Source organism: Heptranchias perlo, unplaced genomic scaffold, assembly GCF_035084215.1.
Source record: "Heptranchias perlo isolate sHepPer1 unplaced genomic scaffold, sHepPer1.hap1 HAP1_SCAFFOLD_125, whole genome shotgun sequence".
Taxonomy (NCBI): Eukaryota; Metazoa; Chordata; class Chondrichthyes; order Hexanchiformes; family Hexanchidae; genus Heptranchias; species Heptranchias perlo.
The window spans coordinates 265,239-282,259 of NW_027138483.1; the positions used below are offsets into that span (position 1 = coordinate 265,239).

At 43.5% G+C, this 17,021-nt stretch overlaps 1 protein-coding gene across 1 annotated transcript; it reads right to left on the reverse strand.

Annotated features, from left to right (window-relative positions):
• Positions 1-417: 417 nt before the first annotated feature.
• LOC137308247 (probable G-protein coupled receptor 139) lies at positions 418-1,729 on the reverse strand. The gene is made up of 2 exons (XM_067977081.1): positions 1,660-1,729; positions 418-1,334 (listed from the first exon to the last, which is right to left on the reverse strand). Exons 1-2 carry the CDS (start codon positions 1,727-1,729, stop codon positions 418-420), a joined length of 987 nt encoding a protein of 328 aa, XP_067833182.1.
• Positions 1,730-17,021: the final 15,292 nt, after the last annotated feature.

Genomic DNA, 17,021 nt, shown 5'->3' on the forward strand with positions numbered 1-17,021 from the left:
ACCGTGTTCATCAAACCTCCGAGAAAAAGTAAATTCACCAGGAATTCGAAACGATCGAATCTTTACCGAAAACTGATGTATCTTCCTGTCAATTACACGGTAGAATTGAATTACATTCCTCGCACAGTGATATTAAACTCGTTGATCAAATATTCTATTCCACTAATAAAGTTCACTACATCACTGACACTTTTCATACTTAAGGGGGACTGTCCTTATTTGTCAGGAGTCAGTCGGCCAATGAACTGTCGAAACCCGCGGTCAAAGTTGGCGCTAGATTCTATAAAGTGCAGGAAATATAATCGCGTACCTGTGAGTTTTTACAAGAACCGTCATTAAATAATCTGTTAGGAGAGGGAACCCCAGTCTAAGATAGAATTGGTGCTAAAACTGAATTCTAATGTTCCAAAGGGAGGTCTAGTTCGGAGTTCGTGTTCCAACCAATCTTAGAATCAGTGTCCAGGGAGATTTCAGCAGCTTCTTCAGCTCTTCTCTGAATTTCCTCTGGGTAGCTGCATGAATACAGGTGTTTGGACAGGAACTCAAATGCTTCAGCATAGCTCCGGCTTCGGTGGCGATATATCCTGGGTTTGTGTGGTCACCTCGGTAATAATTGGGGTTTGACAGTCCGGTGCTTACAAAAGTCACTAGAGCTGTCAGCCACAACAGTATAAAACTGCCCGACACAGTGAAGAGTAAAATGATGGATTTCATTCGGTTCTCCATCTCTGGATCACACTGATTCTCACTGCTGTGTCCCCGCAGACCCCTGCGCTTTCTATTAGCCACTAAAATCCGTCTGATGGTCAAATAATTAAACAAGGCAATCAATGAAAAAGGAAGACAAATGAGCGAGATGACGTGAAACCAGACGTACGTTGCACCTTGAGGGGAGGAGAAAATTGCCACTCTTGGCCGGCAGCCCCACTGCACTTTGTTAATTATGTGGTGAGGCTCAAATGCAAAAAAAAAGGGGATGTCCTTTAAAAAGATCAGAAACGAGACCGTTGTTATAACCGCGGCCGCAGTTCTCTCGTTGCAATACTTGTTTTTAAACTTCTGGCAGCAGAGAGCAACAAAACGGTCAAATGTGAAGGAGACGGTGAACCAAACAGACAAATCGAGGGCGATAACAGTCATGTATAGAATGAACCTACACACGGGAGTGTTGGAGAGGAATGAAAGTGGGAAGTGATAACTGAAAATATAATAAACTATAATATTGATGATCATGACCAGTAGATCTCCTGTTGCCATGGCCACCATGTAGACAGAGATAAACTTGGAAAGGCCGCAGTTTTCTCGGGAGAGAATCACAATTGTCATCAAGTTCGCTGTAAGAAAGAGAGAAGAGAGAAATAATATTCCACTGTTTGAAATATATGTGGAGATACCTGTTGAAAGCATTTTGCTCCATTCGGTGTGATTATCAACACGGACCAGTGTGAGAGCAGGATTAATATTCGAGTCACTACCTTTGGAAACCGACCCACACATTATAATGAGCTGCTGCAGCGCTCACTCTGCACGGGGAGACAAGACGGTCACGAAATCCACTGAAACGCTGACGTTTGGGAAAAACGTTACCTTATCGATCATGCAATAAGAACAGTGATACAGTTAACACAGATTGACAAGAAACAGGTTACAACGGCTCACCTGGGACACGGACGGCTGCGAGAATCGGGTAGTAAATCTGTTTTATCAGCAGAATAGTTGGTTGCCCCATTTTCTGTGAGAATAGATAAATCTCCAGGACCTGACACGACTCTGACCAGTGTACAGCTGAGGCAATGGAAGGGATTCCTACATTTATACACACATCAATCGTCCAGGGAGTCAATCATGTTGCACCATAACTAGCATTAGTTACAGTCATTTAACAAATAGACTCAGAGAAGTTGATTTTTTGGTCTGAGGCATTGAATTCAGAGAAATAGTTGAAACGGTTATTGGACATTTTAAGAAATTACACAATTAAAACATTCTTTACAAATGGAAAGTGGAATCTCCCAGTAACGGTCCTGACCCGATAACTACATGACTGGTGGAGGCAGCTACCCTTGAAGTAATCACGCTGACGCTGCATTTGACTCACACCGAGTGCCCCAACTCTCTCAGTGCAGTTGCGGAAACTAATCCTGCAATGTTGGAGATGACCGCAGTCTTGCAGCATTAGACCTGAGCGCGCGTCTCTGGTACTAGTGGCACCTTACACTTACATGAGAGATAACTGTGCTCTGCTGGTACTAGTGATACCCAATACTTATATTAGATGTGAATGTGCTCCTCCGATACTAGTGATACCCTGTACCTACATTAGATGTGACCGTGCTCTCCGATACTAGTGGTGCCCTATACTTACATTAGTTGTGACATTGCTCCTTTGGTGATACCCTACACTAATGCCAGAATTTGCCGTACTCCTCTGGCTCTCGTGGTGCCCCAACACTTTCACTAAAGATAAATGTGCTCCTCCGGTACTCGTGGTACCCTACACGTACACTAGAAATTACTGTGCTTTACATTACTTGTGGTATACTACACTTACACTAGAGATATCCTGGCTTCACAGTACTTGTGGCCTACTACACTTGAACTAGAGATAACTGTGCTTTACATTATTTGTGGTACACTCCACTTACACTTTAGATAACTGTGCTTTACATCACTTGTAGTATACTACATTTGCATTGGAGATAACTGTGCTTTACATTTCTTCTGGTGTACTGCTATTACACTGGAGATAACTGTGCTTTACATTACTTGTGGTATTCTACACTTACCCTGGAGATAAATGTGCTTTACATTACTTGTGGTACACTACACTTACACTGTAGATAACTTTGCTTTTCATCACTTGAGGTACACTACACTTACACTAGTAATAACTGTGCTTTACAGTACTTGTGGTATACTACACTTAAACTAGGGATAAATGTGCTTTACTTTACTTGAGCTATACTACACTTACACTGGAGATAACTGCTTTACATTACTTGTGGTATACTACACTTACACTGGAGATAATTGTGCTTTCCGGTGCTTGTGGTGTACTACACTTAAACTAGAGATAAATGTGCTTTACATTACTTGTGGTATACTACAATTATACTAGAGATAACTGTGCTTTACATTACTTGTGGTATACTAAACTTACACTGGAGATAACTGTGCTTTACGTTACTTGTGGTACACTACACTGACACTAGAGAAAACTGTGCTTCCCCAGTACTTGTGGCATGCTGCACTTACAGTAGAGATAATCGTGCTCCTCCGGTACTAGTAGCACTCTACACTTACACTAGAGGTATCACAGTATGATATTATCATGGTAGGTACTGTAAAGGATGATTTCATTCTGTCCATCGTACGTATGCCATCTCTCCGAAAGGGCTACCCAATTGGTCCCATTTCACTGCTCTTTCACCAGAGCAATGTAATTTTCCACTTCAAGTATTTTTCCAATTCCCTTTTGAATGTTACTATTGAACTTGCTTCCACCACCCTTTCAGGCAGTGAATCCCAGATCATAACAACTCACTGGGTAAGAAAATGATTCCTCATGCTGCTTCTGCCTCTTTTGCCGATCACCTTCTGGCTACCGACCCTTCTACCACTGGAAAGATTTGCTCCTTCTTTAATCTATCAAAACCGTTCATGATTTTGAACACCGCTATCAAATCTCCCCTTCATTTTCTCTGCTCCACGGAGAATAACCCCAGCTTCTCCAATCTCTCCACATAACTGAAGTCCCTCATCCCTGGTACAATTCTAGTAAATCTCTTCTGTACCCTCTCGAAGGCCGAGATATCCTTCCTAAATTGTGGTGCCCAGAATTGGACACAATACTCCAGCTGAGGCTTAACGAACGTTTTATTAATGTTTACCATAACTTCCTTGCTTTTTTACGCTATGTCTCTATTAATAAAGCCGAGCGTCCCATTTACTTTTTAAACTGCCTTCTCAACTTGTCCTGCCATCATGAAGCTTGATATATGTGCAACCCCAGGTCTCTCTGTTCCTGCACCCTCAATCAAATAGTGCCATTTAGTATATATTCCCTCTCCTCCTTCTTCCTACCAAAATGTATCACTCCACACTTCTCTGCTTCAAATACCATCTGCCATGTTTCTGTGCAGTTCACCAGTCTGTCTATTTCCTTCTGAAGTCTGTTCCTATCCTCCACATTGTTTCCTACATTTCCGAGTTTTGTGTCATCTGCAAACTTAGAAATTATGTACTCTATACTCAAGACTAGGCCATTAATATATATCAAAATGAGCAGTGATCCTAATACCGACCCCTGGGGAACACCACTGTTCACGTCCCTCCAGTCTGAAAGTAACCATTCACCACTATTCTCTGCTTTCTGTCCCCTTGCCAATGTTGCATCCGTGCTGCCACTGTTCCTGTAATCCCACGGGCTTCAATTTTGCTAACAATTCGATAATGTTATATTTTCCAGGTGCTTTTTAAAAGTCCAGCACACAACATCAAACGCACAACCCTCATCAACTATCTCCGTTATTTCATGAAAGAACTCATTCAATTTAATCAAACGCGATTTAGCTATTGTAAATCCGTGATGACTTTCATTTATTAGCCCAACATTTTCCAAGCTCTAATTCATTTTGTCCCGGGTTATTGACGCTAAAACATTCCCCACCACCAACGTTAGGCTGACTTGCCTGTAAATGACGGGATTAGCCCTCTCCCCTTTGTAAACGGGGGTGTAACATTCACAATCGTCCGGTCCTCCGGCAGCATCCCCATATTTAAGGAGGATTGGATGATTTTGCCCAGACACGTCGCAATTTCCACCCTCACTTCCCTTCAAAACCCAGGATGCATCCCATCTGGACCGGGTGACTTTTCTACTTTGAGTGCCAATCATTTAAGGATCTCCCCTTTGTCTATTTTTATCGCATCCAATATCGCTACTAACCCCCTCCCCCCGCGCCCCCCCCAACATTTACTGCTACAATGGCAGCATCCTCTTCTCCATTGAAGACGGATGCGAATTGTCCATTTCGTTCCTCAACCATGCCCTCAGCCACTACAAGAATATCGCCTTTTTGTCCCTAATCGGCCACACCCTTCCTTTGACTAGCCTTCACCATTTATATGATTATAAAGCACTTTTGGTTGCCCTTTTATGTTAGCCGCTAATGTATTCTCATGCTCTCTCCTTGGCCCTCTTATTCCCTTGTTTTGATCTTCTTTGTGCTTTCTGTATTCAGCCAGGTTCTCAACTGCAATATTATCCTTACATTCGCCATACGCCTCATTTTTCTGTTTCTTTTCATCTGCATATCTTTAGGAATCCAGGGAGCTGTAGTTTTCGATGTCCTTCTTTCGACCCACCCCATCCACCACCACCCATCCCCCTCGCCACCACCACCACCACCGTGAAAATGTGTCTACTCTGTACCCGAACTAACTCTTACATGATTGCTGATTTACTGTTCTGCCAATTTTTGATTCCAATCCACCTGGGGATGAATCCTTTTTAACTCACTGAAATTAACCTCCTGCAGTTAAGTATATTTACGCCTGATTGTTTCTTGTCCTTTACCATAACTATTCTCAACCTAATTATATTATGATCACTAATGCCTAAATACTCCCCCACTGAAACACACTCCACCGGCCCCGCTTCATTCCACAGAACTAGATCCAGCATCGTCTCCTTTCTGGTTGGGCTGAAAACGCACTGTTCCAGATAGTTCCCGAGTTGACCATGCTGCATCGGTACCAGTGCTGCCCCTGGACTTAAACTAGAGGTGAGCATTTTCCTCCGGTATTAGTGGAAAGCTACAATTACACTAGGGATGACCTTGTTCCTCTGTTCTAGTGGTAACTCTGCACGTCCAATAGAGGTACCGTGCTCCTCCGGTACTGGCGGTACCCCAAACTTACACTAGATGTGAGTGTGCGCCTCCTGTATTAGTGCAGCCTGCATTTATATTATAGGTGACCGTGCTCCTCCGGTACTGGTCGCACGCCACATTTACAGTAAATGTGAGTGTGATCCTCCTGTACTAGTGTAGCATGCATTTAGATTAAAGGTGACCATGCTCCTCCGATACTGGTGGTACCCCACATTTACACTAGATGTGAGTGTGCTCCTCCGGTACGAGTGGGAGCCTGCACTTAAACTAGATGTGGCTGCGCTCCTCCTGTACTAGTGATAGCCTGCACTTACACTAGATGTGGCTGCGCTCCTCCGGTACTAGTGGGAGCCTGCACTTACACTAGATGTGACTGCGCTCCTCCTGTACTAGTGATAGCCTGCACTTACACTAGATGTGGCTGCGCTCCTCCGGTACTAGTGGGAGCCTGCACTTACACTAGATGTGGCTGCGCTCCTCCTGTACTAGTGGTATCCTGCACTTACACCAGATGTGGCTGCGCTCCTCCTGTACTAGTGATAGCCTGCACCTACACTAGATGTGGCTGCGCTCCTCCGGTACTAGTGGGAGCCTGCACTTACACTAGATGTGGCTGCGCTCCTCCTGTACTAGTGATAGCCTGCACCTACACTAGATATGGCTGCGCTCCTCCTGTACTAGTGATAGCCTGCACTTACACTAGATGTGGCTGCGCTCCTCCTATACTAGTGGGAGCTTGCACTTACACTAGATGTGGCTGCGCTCCTCCTGTACTAGTGATAGCCTGCACTTACACTAGATGTGGCTCCGCTCCTCCTGGACTAGTGGTATCCTGCACTTACACTAGGTGTGGCTGCGCTCCTCCTATACTAGTGGTATCCTGCACTTACACTAGATGTGACTGTGCTCCTCCTGTACTAGTGGTAGCCTGCACTTACACGAGAGGTGACTGCGCTCCTCCGGTACTCGTGGTGCAATGCTCTTGCATTGGAGGTGTCTGTTCTCGCCTGTTGTTAGTAGTACCCTACAGTAATACTAGAGCTGATCTTTCTCCGGCTCTAGTGATACCCTAGACTTACAGGAGAGTTGTCCGTGCTCCTCCAGAACTAGTGATGCAGTAAAGTTACACAGAAGGTGAACGTTCTTCACCGGCAATAGTGATACCCTACATTATAGTAGAGGTGATAAATGCTCCACCGGTGCTAGTGCTATCCTACACTTACATTAGAGGTGACTGTGCTGCTCCGGGACTAGTGGTATCCTACACTTACGCTAGATGTGACCCTGCTCCTCCGGCACTCGTGTTACTTCTATATTCACACCAGGGCTGACTGTTCTCCTCTGGTACTAGCTGTACCGTACACTTACGCTGGAGATGACCGTGTTGTGCTACCCTACACTTGCACCAGAGGTCACAAAGCTCTAACTGCGAAAGTGCTGATCCTATTGCTACAATGCTCTTGGATGCGCTACACTTACTGCACTGCCGATGTCTCAACCCCTCTGGTACAGGCGATGAGGCTACAGTTGGAGAACTGCTGATATACCGAGTACTGGGCGCTCGTGCTTACTCTACTTTTGCAGGACTGGAGGAATAGCTACTGCTTTGAAACCAGTGCTGATACTACATGTGCAGCACTCGTGATATATCTACTGCTGGCGCACCAGGGCTGACCCTACTTTTGATGTACTGGTTGTATACCTACTGCTGTGACACCAGTGCTCACTCTACCAGTGTCGCATTAATGTTATACCTACTGCTGTTACACCAATGATCACTCCACTAGTGTCGTACTAATGTTATACCTACTGCTGTGACACCAGTGATCACTCTACTAGTGTCGTACTAATGTTATACCTACTGCTGTGACACCAATGATCACTCTACCAGTGTCGCATTAATGTTATACTGACTGCTGTTACACCAGTGATAACTCTACTAGTGTCGTACTAATGTTCTACCTATTGCTGTGACACTAGTGATCACTCTACTAGTGTCGCACTAATGTTATACCTACTGCTGTGACACCAGTGATAACTCTACTAGTGTCGTACTAATGTTCTACCTATTGCTGTGACACTAGTGATCACTCTACTAGTGTCGCACTAATGTTATACCTATTGCTGTGACACCAATGATCAATCTACCAGTGTCGCATTAATGTTGTACCTACTGCTGTGACACCAGTGATAACTCTACTAGTGTCGTTCTAATGTTATACCTATTGCTGTGACACCAATGATCACTCTACTAGTGTCGCATTAATGTTATACCTACTGCTGTGACACCAATGATAACTCTACTGGTGTCGCACTAATGTTATACCTACTGCTGTGACACTAGTGATTACTCGACTAGTGTCGCACTAATATTATACCTGCTGCTGTGACACGATTGATCACTCTACCAGTGTCGCACTAATGTTATACCGGCTGCTGTGACACGATTGATCACTCTACTAGTGTCTCACTAATGTTATACCGGCTGATGTGACACGATTGATCACTCCACTAGTGTCGCACTAATGTTATACCTACTGCTGCGACAGCAGTGATCAATATGCTAGTGTCACACTGATGTTATACCTACTGCTGTGACACTAGTGATCACTCTACTCGTGTCGCACTAATGTTAAACCTACTGCTGTGACACCAATGATCACTCTACTAGTGTCGCATTAATGATATAACTACTGCTGTGACACCAGTGATCACTGTACTCGTGTCGCACTAATGTTATACCTGCTGCTGTGACACGAGTGATTACTCGACTAGTGTCGCACTAATATTATACCTGCTGCTGTGACACGATTGATCAATCTATTAGTGTCGCACTAATGTTATACCGGCTGATGTGACACGATTGATCACTCCACTCGTGTCGCACTAATGTTAAATCTACTGCTGCGACAGCAGTGATCAATCTGCTAGTGTCACACTGATGTTTTACCTACTGCTGTGATACCAGTGATCACTCTACTCGTGTTGCACTAATGTTATACCTACTGCTGTGACACTAGTCATCACTCTACTATTGTCGTACTAATGTTATACCAACTGCTGCGACAGTAATGATGAACCTACTAGTGTCGCACTAACGTTATACCTGCTGCTGTACACGAGTGATTACTCGACTAGTGTGGCACTAATATTATACCTGCTGCTGTGACACGATTGATCACTCTACTAGTGTCGCACTAATGTTATACTGGCTGATGTGACACGATTGATCATTCCACTAGTGTCGCACGAATGTTATACCGGCTGCTGTGACACGATTGATCACTCCATTAGTGTCACACTAATGTTATAGCTACTGCTGCGACAGCAGTGATCAATCTGCTCGTGTCACACTGATGTTATACCTACTGCTGTGACACTAGTGATCACTCTACTCGTGTCGCACTAATTTAAACCTACTGCTGTGACACCAGTGATCACTCTACTAGTGTCACACTGATGTTATACCTACTGCTGTGATACCAGTGCTGACTCTACTTTTGCAGCAATGTAGTTCTAGCTACTGTTGGTACCCCAGTGCTGACTCTGCTTTTGTCGCACTGATGTTATACCTACTACTGTGACACAAGTGCTGACGCTACTGTGGACTGGAAGTCTTATCTTTAAAGTAATTTGCAAAAGAACCAGATAGGTGATACAAAGCTTTATTTTACGCAAGGAGTTGTTATTTTCTGGAATGCACTGCCTGAAAGGGCGGTGGAAGAAGATACAATGACAACTCTCAAAAGGAAATTGGATAAATACTTGAAAAAAATGTAGGGCTCTGAAGGAAGAGCAGAGGAGTGGGACTAATTGGACAGATCGTTCAACGAGCCGGCACAGGCATGATGGGTCTTCTACTGTGCTGTAAGTTTCTATGATTCTGTGATTTTATGAACAGTCTCCGGCCAAAAATGAAATTAAATTGCGGTCAAACATGTGTCACATTCTTTACCTCTGATCACTGATTCCCTGCCAGGCCGATCGAATGTATTCAATTTTACAAATCGGAAGGAAGCCATTTTGCCCATCAACCCTGTGCCGCCTCATTGGAGGAGCCATCCATTCATTCCGAGCCCTCTGATTTATTGAATTATAATTCATTGAGCTGCAGGCTCTGATCTTCCACGCTCGGACACAAAATTTCACATGGGTAGAGCGCATATTGGAAAATCGAGCGAGAATGAACACATGCCTGGAAGTGAACCCGGAGCCCGCCTGAAAAGGGAACCTAATGTTAAGGTTATGCTGCCTTCTTCTGGACTCCCCCACCAGAGGAAATAGTTTCTCTCTACCTACCCTCTCAAATCCTTTAATCATCTTAAACACCTCAAGTAGATCACACTTTAATCTTCTATATTCAAGGCAATTCAAGCCTAGTCTATATAACCTGTACTCATAATTTAACCCTTTAAGTCCCGCTATCATTCTGTTGAATCTGCACTGCGCCGCCTCCAAGAGAAATATAGCCTTCCTGAGGTGCAGTGCCTTGAACTGAATGCAATACTCCAGATGGGGTCTAACCAGAGCTCTATACGAGAGCAATAGCATAACTTGCATCACTTGGTATTGCAGCCCTGTTGAGATAAAGGCCACCATTCCATTCTCCGTTTTAATTATTTTTATCTGTACTTGTCCATTAGTTTTAAGTGATTTCTGTACGTGTGCCTCTAAATCTCTATGCTCATCCACAGTTCCTAGCTTCTTGCCATGTTAAAAATACTCTGCTCTTTCTTTCTTAGGTCCAAAGTGGATGACCTCACACTTTCCTACCCTGAATTCCATCTGCCATCATTTTGCCCACTCATTTAATGTATCAATGTCCCTTTGCAACGTACTGCTCCCATCCACACTGTTTAATGTGGCACCTAACGTAGTGTCGTCAACAAACTTAGATATACGGTTTGCTATTCCTTCATCGAAGTAATTTATAAATATAATGGAACGCTAAGGTTCCATTACAGATCCCTGGGCGACAACAATAGCCATCTCTTGCCAATTTGAGCACATACCCATTGTCCCTAATCTCTGCCTCCTACCATCTATCCAATTCCCTATCCAGCGAATAAATTGACTACAATTTCACGCACTCTCATTATTGTTAACAGTCTGTTATGTTGTGCCTTGCCAAATGCCTTCTGTAAGTCCATATAAATAACATTCATATTCACTCCCTTTTGTACCACATTTGTTACCTCCTCAAAAATTCAGCTAGGTTTGTTAGACATGACTTACCTTTTACAAGTCCACGTTGTTTCTCTCTGATCCGCTCATATTTGTCGAAATCCTCAGTCACTCCTTCCCGAATGCCAGATTCCAGTAACTGCTCCACAACTGACGTTTGATTAATAGGCCTGTAATTTCGTCATTTATCTCTCCTACCCGACTTAAATAATGGAGTGGCATTGGCAGTTTTCCAATCCATGGGGACAATTCTTGAATCGAGAACATCAATAATTTCCTCGCCTACTTCTTTTAATACGTAGGGTCCTGGAGATTTGTCTATCTTTAATCACATTAGTTTCTCTATCACCATTTTTGAACTTATATTAGATCTAGTAATTTCCTCCCGTTGATTTATTTTCCATTTTCCTTGTATCGTTGATCCGATATTCCCAATTACATTATCACCTGCGTCTGTCATTATGGGCCATGTTACTACTCGCCACCCTCTTTCTCTTAATAGATTTGTAAAAACAGTTATTGTTTTCCTTGATATCCCTCGCAAGCTTTATCTTGCATTCCCTTTTTGCAAACCTTACCTCTTTCCTTGTATCCCTTTGCTGTTCTTTATATGTCTCTCAGTCCACGGGATGTTTACTGTGCTTTGCGTTCATGTAAGCCCTTACTTTTAGTTTCATTCCATATCTCACTTCCCTTGCTGACCAAGATTGTTTAATTACACACGTAGAGCTGTTGCCCCTGACGGGGGTGTACAGGTTTTGTATTCGAGCAAATGCTTCTGTGAATGCCTTCCACTTTTCATCCATAGTTCTCTCCGTTAATAGTTTTGCCCAGTCTATTGTGTTCAATTCCGACTTCATCTCTCCAAATTCAGCCTTAACTAAATGGATCACCTTAGTTCGTGACTCACCTTTCTTATTTTCATGCCTAATATCGAATTCTATCATATAAAGGTCAGTGTTAGCGAGGTGTTCCCTTACCGTAAGATTATTGACTCATTCAAGCTTATTTCTAATCTCTGATCTGAATCTGGCCCGTTTCGTTGTTGGTTCAAGAACATATTGTTCCAGAAAACTGTCGCAAAGGTGAAACTTCATAATTTATTTAAAAATCATTATGAAAGTGAAAAGACGAAACCTCAATAATTATTCACACATATAAACATTGGAAAAAGTGCAAACACGACATCCTAACATCAATTCAGAAGTGTTAATAAAAAACGAAATTACACAATTATTTCAAGATTTTAACGTTGGAAAAGTGCAAACAAGAAAATTGAACAATTTTCAAAAAAACTCTGTCAGCTGCCTCCCCCACCCAACTCCCCTCTCCCTCAGTGGACGACAGGGAAGAGAAAGTGGAGTTAATAGAGACAAAAATGATGTTCATAAGAACATAAGGACAGAAGAAATAGAAGCAGGAGTAGGCCCTTCGAGCCTGCTCCGCCATTCAATAAGTTCATGGCTGATCTGATGCTAATCTCAAATCTAAATTTATGTCCAATTGCCCGCCCGCTCCCCGTAACCCCTAATTCCCTTTACTTCTAGGAAAATGTCTATTTATGTTTTAAATTTATTTAATGATGTCGCTTCCACAGCTTGCTGGAGCAGCAAATTCCACAGACCTACTACCCTCTGAGTGAAGAAGTTTCTCCTCATCTCAGTTTTGAAAGAGCAGCCCCTTATTCAAAGATTATGCCCCCTAGTTCTAGTTTCACCCATCCTTGGGAACATCCTTACCGCATCCACCCGATCAAGCCCCTTCACAATCTTATATGTTTCAATAAGATCGCCTCTCATTCTTCTGAACTCCAATGAGTAGAGTCCCAATCTACTCAACCTCTACTCATATGTCCGCCCCCTCATCCCCGGGATTAACCGAGTGAACCTTCTTTATACTGCCTCGAGAGCAAGTATGTATTTTCTTAAGTATGGAGACCAAAACTGTATGCAGTATTCCAGGTGCGGTCTCACCAATACCTTAAATAACTGCAGCAATACCTCCCTGTTTTTATATTCTATCTCCCGAGCAATAAAAGCCAACATTCCGTTGGCCTTCTTGATCACCTGCACCTGCATACTATCTTTTTGATTTTCTTGCAGTAGGAATGAATCCCAGATTCCTTTGAACTGCAGTACTTTCCAGTTTCTTGCCTTTAAGATAATAACTTTCTCTCTGATTTTTCCTGCCTCACATTTTCCAATATTGTATTGCATCTGCCAAATCTCCGCCCACTCACCAAGCCTGTCGAGATCCCATAGTAGGTTTTTTATGTCCTCCTCACTCTCCACTTTCCCTGCCATCTTTGTATCATCTGTAAACTTTGATATATTATACTCTGTCCCCTCCTCCAAATCGTTAAAATAAATTGTAAAGAGTTGGGGGCCCAGCACCGACCCCTGCGGAACACCACTGGCTACTGGTTGCCAGTCCGAGAATGAACCATTTATCCCTACTCTCTGCTTCCTGTTAGAAAACCAATCCTCCACCCATGCCAGAATATTACCGCCAATCCAGTGATTATTAATCTTGAGCAATAATCTTTTATGTGGTACCTTGTCGAATGTCTTCTGGAAGTCTAAATACACTGCGTCCACTGGTTCCCCTTCATCCACCCTGTACGTTATGTTTTCAAAGAACTCAAGCAAATTTGTCAGACATGACTTCCCCTTCGTAAAGCCATGCTGACTTTGTCCTATTAAATTGTGTTGATCCAAATGTTCTGCTACTGTCTCCAAAATTTTACCCACCAAAGATGTTAGGCTAACTGGTCTATAATTTTCAGCCTTCTGCCTAATACTCTTTTGAAATAAGGGTGTTACATTCGCAGTTTTCCAATCTGCCGGGACCTTTGCCGAGTCCAGAGAATTTTGGAAAATTATTACCAAAGCATCCACAATCCCTACTGCCACTTCCCTCAAGACCCCAGGATGTAAGCCATCAGGCTCAGGGGATTTATACGCCTTGAGTCCCATTAATTTACTGAGTACCAATTCCTTAGTGATTTTAATCGTATTTAGCTCCTCCTCCCCAGAGTCCCCTGTTTGTCCAGTGTTTTGATATTCTTAGTGTCCTCTACCATAAAGACTGAAACAAAATATTTGTTCAGCATTTTTGCCATCTCCATGTTTCCCACCATTAATTTCCCGGTCTCATCCTCGAAGGGACCTACGTTTACCTTATCCACCCTTTTTCTTTTTATATAACTGTAGAAACTCTTGCTATCTGTTTTTATATTTTTTGCTAATTTATTTTCAAAATCTATATTTCCTTTCTTAATCAATCCTATAGTTACTTTTTGCTGTCTTTTGAAGACTTCCCAATCTTCTCTCCTCCCACTAGGTTTGGCTACCTTTTATGTCCTTGTTTTTAGTCGGATACTATCCTTAATTTCTTAACTTAGCCACGGATGTCTGTCATTTCTTTTACACCCTTTTTTCCTCAGTGGAATATATATTTTTTGAAAGTTGTAAAATAACTCCTTAAATGTACACTACTGTTCATGTACCGTCTTACCCTTTAATCTATTTTCCCAGTCCACTTTAATCAATTCCGCTCTCATACCATCATAGTCTCCTTTATTCAAGCTCAGTACGCTTGTTTGGGAACCAACCTTCTCACCCTCTAATTGTATATGGAATGTAACCATGTTATGGTCACTCATTTCAAGGGGATCCATAATTGTGACATTATTTATTAATCCTGGCTCATTACACAAGACCAGGTCGACGGTTGCTTTACCCCTAGTAGGATCAGTTACATACTGCTCAAGAAATCCATCCCGAATACATTCAATAAACTCTTCCTCAAGGCTGCCGTGCCCAATTTGATTTGTCCAGTTAATATCATAGTTAAAATCCCCCATAATTATAGCTGTTCCCTTATTACATGCCCCGACTATTTCCTGATTAATACTTCTTCCAGCAGAGTTGCAACTATTAGGAGGCCTATATACTACGCCCATTAGTGTTTTTTCCCCTTATTATTCCTTATCTCTACCCAAATTTTTTCATTATCTTGATCCTTTGTCCCAATATCATTTCTCTGTATTACAGTGATTCCTTCCTTTATTAACATAGCCACCCCACCTCCCCTTCCTTCCTGCCTGTCCTTCCTGATTGTTAAATACCCTGGCATATTTAATTCCCAGTCGTTGTCACCCTGCAGCCATGTTTCTGTTTTGGCCACATGATCATACCCATATTTGTGCCGCTAACTCGTCCATTTTGTTACGAATTCGACTTGCATTCAGACAAAGAACTTTCAATTATGTTTTGTGAGACTTAGATCCTGCTTTTTCCTTTTTTAACACTTTACCTTTTACTCCATACCTTCTGTCCCTTCCTGACACGCTTTCCTCTGTCTCCCTGCTCAGGTTCCCAACCTCCTGCCACAGCTTTGATGCTGGGTTAATCGCCTTACGCCTCCTTGTTTTTATTTTATCTGTCGTGCCAAGAGTACACTTTTTTTCTGCTGCTCTACGCTTTTCCCTTTCACTTGTTCCTGAACAACTGTTTGTACTATTTGTATTGTAGATTTCCCCTCTCTTGTTGCTCTCAACTTCATTCCCTTGTGACTCCCCGCTCAGGTTCCCATCCCCCTGCCACTCTAGTTTTAACCTTTCCAACAGCACTAGCCATCACCCCCGCGAGGACATTGGTCCCGGTCCTGCTCGGGTTCAACCCGTCATGCTTGTACAGGTCCCACCTTCCCCAGAAGCGGTCCCAATGTCCCAGGAATCTAAATCCCTCCCTCCTACACCATCCCTGCAGCCACACATTCATCCTGTCTATTCTCATGTTCCTATATTCACTATAATGTGGCACCGGTAGTAATCCTGAGATCACTACCTTTGAAGTCCTGCATTTTAATTTATCTCCTAACTCCTTAAATTCACCTTGCAGGACCCCATCCCTTTTTTAAATATGTCGTAGGTACCAATATGGACCACGACGACTGGCTGTTCACCCTCCCCCTCCAGAATGCCCTGCAGCCGCTCCGTGACATCCTTGACCCCAGCACCAGGGAGGCAACATACCATCCTGGAGTCACGTTTGGGGCCGCAGAAACGCCTATCTGTTCCCCTTACAATTGAATCCTCCATCACTATAGCCCTGCCACTCTTCTTCCTCCCCTCCTGTGCAGCAGAGCCACCCGTGGTGCCACGAACGTGGCTCTTGCTGCTTTTCCCTGATAAGCCATCTCCCCCAACAGTATCTAAAGCAGAATATCTGTTTGAGAGGGAGATGGCCCCTGGAGACTCCTGCTCTACCTGCCTTGTCCTTGTACTCTGCCTGGCGGTCACCCATTTACTTTCTGCCTGCGTAGTCCTTACCTGCGGTGTGACCACCTCACTGAACGTGCTATCCACGATAGTCTCAACATCGCGGATGCTCCACAGTGAATCCACCCGCAGCTCCAGCTCCTACTCTCTCAAGGCACCCCACTTTCCCCAGTGCCCTGATGAACTCTTCTATCTGCTTCCCCCTGCACTGTCTGCCAGTCACTGTAGATTGCACGTCTACCAGCGGTGTGCTGGAGGAATGTAGGTCTGATGAGCCTTTGGCCTGTGACTTGCCGACTCTTATGGCCATCTGTCTCTGGAGCAGGGATGCTGCTGCCTGCATTCTAGGATTGAGGTCCTAAGCTGCTTCGTGCAGTGTGCCGTGTGTAGCTGACAACATGCCTGCTGCTGTAAAGATGTGTGATATTTACTCGGCAGCTGATTCGATATCGCGCATTCTGAACTATTGCCCACAGATAGACTTAACCCCGGTGAACTGCAATAAGAATATCATTGGGAATCCGTCAACGCTTCAAACATGCAGCAACAAAAGTGAGATTGTCTATGGTGGGTCTTGAAGCTCAACCCTTTTATCGAACTGGAGCACTCAGTAATAAATTCAGCTTTTATAATATCCGGCATTAGTTCCAGTCTATTAA

What these genes read in the sequence shown, in the direction of transcription:
- LOC137308247 (XM_067977081.1), bottom strand. Translation starts at nt 1,729, where the DNA reads ATGGGGCAACCAACTATTCTGCTGATAAAACAGATTTACTACCCGATT. An exon ending in CGCAGCCGTCCGTGTCCCAG is followed by an intron (nt 1,335 to 1,659) that starts GTGAGCCGTTGT and finishes TCTTTCTTACAG; the next exon opens with CGAACTTGATGACAATTGTG.